This window comes from Leptopilina heterotoma, unplaced genomic scaffold (assembly GCF_015476425.1).
Source record: "Leptopilina heterotoma isolate Lh14 unplaced genomic scaffold, ASM1547642v1 Lhet_55, whole genome shotgun sequence".
NCBI classification, from domain to species: Eukaryota; Metazoa; Arthropoda; class Insecta; order Hymenoptera; family Figitidae; genus Leptopilina; species Leptopilina heterotoma.
The window spans coordinates 1,132,353-1,138,761 of record NW_025111119.1 but is presented as its reverse complement, the minus strand read 5'-3'; the positions used below and the strand labels follow the sequence as shown (position 1 = coordinate 1,138,761).

Sequence of the window (6,409 nt, the reverse complement as noted above, 5' to 3'; positions counted from 1 at the left end):
TTATTTTCTTTGGATTTTTTTTCGAATACTGTTCTTTTGTCTACTATCAGATACCAGGAAGCTTGAATTTTACAAAAAATACTAATTCAGATATTATTTTGCAGAATTCAATTAAAAAGAAATTTCTTTAAAAATGTTAAAATTATAGTTAAGTATGTAGGTTCTTCAGAAAAAAATACGAAGGAGGAAGACAAGCAGCGTCACGGTGAGAAGAAGAAGCTGCCAGTCTCAACGTGGAACCAGAAAGGAAGACGCAGAGTGGGACCAACCATCGAATAGCCAACATCATCTGTCACTGATTCTCCTGGTAAAGTATTAATTAAAAAAAGTTTTTAAATATGGTGTTTTTCCTAAAACCATTTTCTCTTCGTGATTCTATAATTATCAACTAAATTACCAACAATTACAACAATTATTTTGTAATCAACACTGATTACAAAAATATTTATTATAGGTGATTTTTACAAATTTAGTTTCTCTCCGTGATTCTATAATTATCAACTAAATTACCAAAAACCACTTAGTCACTTATAACGCAATATAAAAATATTTATTATTGGCTTTTTGTAAAAATTAACATTTTATATAAAAACATAAAGGTATATTTATCGTAAAAGAACTAACCTAACCTATAAAAATATATAATTTATAATACTGTTCTTATTATTATTATTTTAGAATCTGAAAAGGACTGGAAAATTCAGTCGAAACGTTATGTAAATAAATATAATGTGGAATAAAAGACCAAAACAAAATGAAACTAAACAAATTTTTTATATAAAATAACAATTTTGGTCAAAACACAAAAAAATAACATCGAACTAAATTTATATTTTCTTCGTGGTTCCATAATTATCAACTAAATTACCAAGAATCTCTTAGTTATTGAATAAAATGTAAAAATATATATTTTACGATGTTTTATTTTTTATTTTTTTTCTATTATTATTTACTATTTATTTATTTTACTTTTTTATAATTTATATAATATAAAATAAATAATTAATTTTTATTATAGAAACAAAAGACAGTAACGGTTTAGAACGGTCCCTTTTGTAATAATTAAAAAAAAGTTCGTTTGCTGCTAAGAGAAAGATAGACAAGTCTGTTTTCAAATTGTTTTTTATTTGCAATCAGAATTTAATTTTCCTTTTAATAATTTAATTAAATTTATAAATGTTTTTTTTATTTTTACTGTTTTCGTTATGACAAGTAATTCTCTTCTAAAAAGGATTTTTTATTTATATAAATAGTTAACTTATTATTGTTAAATAATAATTATAAATTTGCGGTAATTAACAATATTCTATTTAAAAATAACTTAGTAATTTAAAAGTAGTAAGTAGTAATTGCAATATATTTAAATTATCATTGAGGGTAACAATATTTTCCCAACGCTGAGTACAATATTTCATAATTATCATTCAACTTTATTTTTATCGTTTTCATTCTCGCTCTCCTTGACATTATTTAATCGAGGTTCCTTTCTGATCGGAAGTAAAATTGGTGGCAAAATTATACACGAAATTGTCAAAATCAGTTGCATTAAATACAATTCTCTGAAAATTAATTTCCAATTTAGCTAAAATTTGATAAAGGGGGAAAATTAAATTAATTACTTAAGCAAAAAAAATTAACTTTTAAAGTTCAAAATTTTGATTTTTAAATATTAAATTCTAAGAAATATTAATACATTTAATAACACATTTTGAAATACCTGAGAAAATATATCCCTACAGTATTCGCCTCCGAAAGAACATAGAAGGTTCCAGTAAATGCAATTGCAAATCTCGTCGTAAATGTCGTTAGGATATCATAAAAAAATTTAAAAACACCTGAACTTACTATAAATGGTCGTACATGTTTATGAACCTAAAAGAGAAATACATTTTTATGTAAAAAGTTGAAAGAAAAAATTCTATTTTAAATAATAAAGGAAAAAATTTTAAATTACTTACAGAACGTTCGGCATAAACGTATAAAGCCGCATGAAATGCTGAAATGTAATAACCAATTTGAAAACCATGCCAAACTGTTGATGTAAGATAGGTCCATTCCCTTTTATAATTTGGCATCCTATCGTAAATGACAAAACGTAGCCATCTTATTGTTGCTGAATTCCAGTATTTCGAATATTCATACATATTAATTGCCGTCTGTTATAAAATTAAAATTAGTTTGTTTGCACTTTTTTTTAACCCTCTGCCTTTATTAACTTATCTCTAGTACTTTGAAATTTAATTTCCATAGTCCAAATAAATTTTAGATCGTTTGAGTAGGCAGAGGATTTAATAATTATTTTTATTCTGTGTTTAAAAAAAAAATTCTCAATTATAAAAATTTTTTATTACTTCAAGTTTCCAGATATTAATGTTCGTCAAGAGATCCATTCGGGGTTTATTGTTTTCATCGAGACCATTTAAACCAAAACCTGCGTTATTACATATTGCTTCGGCAATAATCCACGCGTAATAATATTGAAAACGTTTAACGCTCACCAGCATATTCATATACCAAAGCTGATATGTATACGATGATGTTTCCATAAACTTGGTATCTACAAATTTTCGTTTTAAACATCGGTGAAATTTTTGATAATTAATAAAATAGAATAATAATTTTGAATTTTAATTTAGATGATAAACATCTTAATATTTTAAAATATTATATACATTAAAAGAAATGAAATATTTCAATGTCAAAGTTTTTGATAACTGATAAGTGACTAGTTGCGCCACGGCGAACACTTGAGACATCAAGTCTCGCAGTGGATACAGAAAGGAAGTTGCATATAGTGGATACGAACTTCCAGTCAACATCATCTTGTCAATCAATGAGTATCTTGGTGACAGATTAAATATAAAGATTTCTAATTATGTTCTGATAGTTTGTTATACAAGAAGTCACACAGAGGGAAGAAGAAAAATAAAAATTTCTAAATATGGTGTTTTTCCTAAAACTATCATTTTTTCGTGATTCTATAATTATCAACTAAATTACCAAATACCTCTTTTTCACCGATTAGAAAATAAAAATATATCAAAATTATTATTCTTCAATTTTAGAAAAGAATGTTTTTTTCCTTGACTAAATATTTTTTTTCCAATACAAACCTAATAAATTTTCTATTTTGTAAACATTAAGAATTGGATAGACTGCAATAACGGGAAGATAACCGTAAATTGCCTTTTTTAATGCTACAAAAGTTATTGTAGAATTTAATTTTTTAGCACTTATTTTTTTCTACAAAAACAGATACATATGTTGTTTATAAATTAGCATTCAATATATTTATCATCTTATCTAAGTGCAATATAAACAGTTGCAATATTCTAAACTTTATTTTTAAAATAATACTAAGTTTTGTAATAATATATTATTATTTGGAAAATATATATTATCACAATACAATGTATTATTATAATTATAAGTGAAAATTGAGCAACATTATTTATACTCTATTTCAAAAAAGATATTAAAATAATAGATATTACCTGTGCCTCTTGCATTTGACGATTAGAAATAAAATCTTGATATTCATCATAAAATGTCACAGGGCCTGCTAGAAGAGTTAAAAAAGAGAGCATAAAACTATAATAATCCAGCAGTCTTGGTTTTTCTCTAAAAGAAAAAATAATAGTTTTATTAAATAACATATGAGGGACATTTTAATGAAGTGGTAAAAAATTTATTCGAATTTTTTATGTAAGAATATATACTTTTATAAAGAATTATAATATACTTTGCTATTACTATTTATTAATTTATTTATTATTATTAATTAATTATTTTTGATTTATTTTTTTTAATAGTAAATTTTAAATTTCTAGAAATTCTTTTTTAATAAATCAATTTTACTTTACGAGTCGCTTTTTTTGCATAGGCGTTAAGTCTTCATGTCGGCGTGATAATCCATCATGTAAACTACAAGCTAAAGTTGACACTTTTGCGGTCATTATCATTAGGGGACCTATTAAAAAAGTATTTAAAATTTTAAGTGTTCACACTTTTATTTTTTATATTACTTTTTTATATTTAATTGTAATTTCTTAAAACACAAAAAAAAAAAAGAAATTAATAGATCCGATAAATAAATTATTATTTGTTTATAAATGTTTATAAATTGTTTTAAAAATACGTAAGTTTAAACTTTGAGTGTTTATACTGTTATGAACCTAAAAATTTTTTTTTTAATGAAAAGTATATATTTACCAGAAATGTCAAGTGTATTTGAACCATACTTAACACCAAATTGAATGTAAAGATGAATACAAGAAAGATAAACCATAGATGCAATAAAAACCTGTCTAGAAAAAATTAATTCCTCTTAGTAAAAAATGAAGACTTTCTTATGAAAAGAATTATTGTTACATTAATGTTTTTTTTAATGCAATAATGAAAACTAAATTAATTATCAATAAATAAAATGTTAATATAAATAATACACTAAAATAAAAAATAAATGAATATTTTACATGTGTACGAATTTTGGATTTTGAGTCAATATTACAGCATACATTAATGTTGAAAATCCTGCGAGATGTAAAGCATGTCTGCAAAAAATATTCAAATAAAGATGAATTTCTCAAAAGATATAATAATTAATGAAATAATGAATTTTATTTTAAGGAATGTCTTTGGGAAGAAAAATATATTTGTAACAGAATTTATTTAGAGGACCTTACCTGCCAAAACAAAAGTAACCGACAATTACTCCAACAACAATATTAAAAATATGACGTACTGCTGTTGAAGTTTTTTCAATGCTTAATGATGATCTCAAGAAGCCAGCTAGTACGAATGCTAATGAATAACTAATCATAAAATTTATCTGAAATTGAAAAAAGAATTTATGCATTCACATTAAAAGGTGGACTTTTTGAAAATATTTCTTAGACAGTAATTATATCAAAATTATAAAATGATAATTAAAGAAATTAAAATAATAAATAATATTGAAATAAAGATTAAAAAATGATAATAATGTGAATTAATAAAAATACTAAAAATAAAAATAATAAAAGAAATATTAAAATATTGTAAAAGTAGAAAACAATTAAAACAGAATAGAAAATGTTTTAATTTAAAATCTCAAGCATTTTAAACTATTAAATTTTTTAAAGATTGCATTATAGCGCCAGGTTTTTTTTAAATAAAATTTTTAAAATTTTAAAGTTTTAAAAAAAAATTTTTTTATTTAAAATTTTAAAAATTTTTTAAAAATGATTTGAGTTTAAATACTCTTGAAATTACTCAAGTATACTCTCTAATAATGACTTGCTGTCTTGACAATTAATGACAGGACAAGCACATCTTAAATTTTGCCGACAGATGACCAATGACCTAGGGTCTGGACAATTTTTTTTTTTAATGGCTTAACCATGACAAAAGAGATTTACTTTTTTTATAACTTAAGATTTCTTTGTATTTGACAAAAAATTTCCCCCTACCCTTGTAAAAAAAGTTTACAATCCAAATACAATTTATAAATATTTATTGCAGTACTCCCATTGGGAAGAATCTATTGTTTAAAACATAATAAAACTGTAAACGAGAGAGTGTAAATTAGAATGATAAGGGTTCTTTTTAAACACAGTAGAAATACTTTATTCTAACCACTGGAGCCATCAGGAGAATTTTTGCAACAATTACCTTATCTAGATTAATTCCAGTATAATTTGATAGTCCAATAAAAAGTTTCGATCCCTCAAAATCATTTTGATTTTTTATTTCCAACAACATATTTGCAAATACAATTTAATGTTTGTCACACAACTGACTAAACTGGTTTCATAGAAAAAAAAGGTAAATTCCCTTCTTTTTTTTTGTCTACATTTACGTTATCAATTGTTGCTTACTGCAGATAACAAAAGTGGGAATTGACATGTGCGAAAAAAATTTAAACATATTATTTTTAAAAACATTTTAAACATTTAGTAATAAAAAGGAAATAATAAAAAAGTCAAAAGAATTTTTTTTTTTTAAATGAAGAATTATTAAAACGGAGATAATCGAAAATTTTTAATTTTAAAAACATTAAGGAAACTGTCATGAATTAAAGGATATTTGGAGAAGAAGAGAATTTAAGTTTGAAATAACATTTTTTTAGTATCGTTTAATAATTATTTTATATTTTGCACACAAATTTATGGGAATTAATACATGTGTTTGCTGAAGTTGATGAGTCACATTACTTGAATGTTTTTCTGAAATTATAACATAGTTTATAATTTTTCAATAAATTTCACTTTAAACTTTACAATTTGTTTTACTTCAAACTTAAGCTAAATTAAAGATAAATTAATGTCACTTTCTTCTTAGCCGTTTACATATTCTTGAAATTTTTTTTTTGCTTACAATATTACCTTTTTGTAAAAAATTTTTTTTCTTTATAATTTATGTTTTCAGT

The 6,409-nt window shown here is 23.5% G+C and overlaps 2 protein-coding genes across 5 annotated transcripts in view; one reads left to right on the top strand and one right to left on the bottom strand.

Moving 5' to 3' along the window:
* LOC122508689 (proteasome activator complex subunit 4A-like) overlaps positions 1 to 6,409 on the top strand; it is a 186,238-nt gene that overhangs the window by 103,367 nt on the left and 76,462 nt on the right. The gene's annotated exons all lie outside the window — the stretch shown is intronic.
* On the bottom strand, positions 1,116 to 6,203 carry LOC122508704 (lysophospholipid acyltransferase 1-like). Of its 3 annotated transcripts, none has more exons than XM_043622208.1 (11): positions 5,653 to 6,203; positions 4,686 to 4,831; positions 4,476 to 4,553; positions 4,213 to 4,307; positions 3,859 to 3,970; positions 3,495 to 3,621; positions 3,114 to 3,243; positions 2,352 to 2,557; positions 1,959 to 2,156; positions 1,718 to 1,872; positions 1,116 to 1,559 (listed from the first exon to the last, which is right to left on the bottom strand). In XM_043622208.1, exons 1-11 carry the CDS (start codon positions 5,740 to 5,742, stop codon positions 1,421 to 1,423), a joined length of 1,476 nt encoding a protein of 491 aa, XP_043478143.1. In that variant the 5' UTR covers positions 5,743 to 6,203; the 3' UTR covers positions 1,116 to 1,420. The 3 variants fall into 3 exon arrangements, with proteins under 3 accessions (XP_043478143.1, XP_043478144.1, XP_043478145.1); XM_043622209.1 differs by having other exon boundaries at positions 4,518 to 4,553; XM_043622210.1 differs by lacking the exon at positions 4,476 to 4,553.

What these genes read in the sequence shown, in the direction of transcription:
- LOC122508704 (XM_043622208.1), bottom strand. Translation starts at nt 5,742, where the DNA reads ATGTTGTTGGAAATAAAAAATCAAAATGATTTTGAGGGATCGAAACTT. An exon ending in AAATACACTTGACATTTCTG is followed by an intron (nt 3,971 to 4,212) that starts GTAAATATATAC and finishes CTTTTTTAATAG; the next exon opens with GTCCCCTAATGATAATGACC. An exon ending in CAAAATAGAAAATTTATTAG is followed by an intron (nt 2,558 to 3,113) that starts GTTTGTATTGGA and finishes GAAAATTTGTAG; the next exon opens with ATACCAAGTTTATGGAAACA.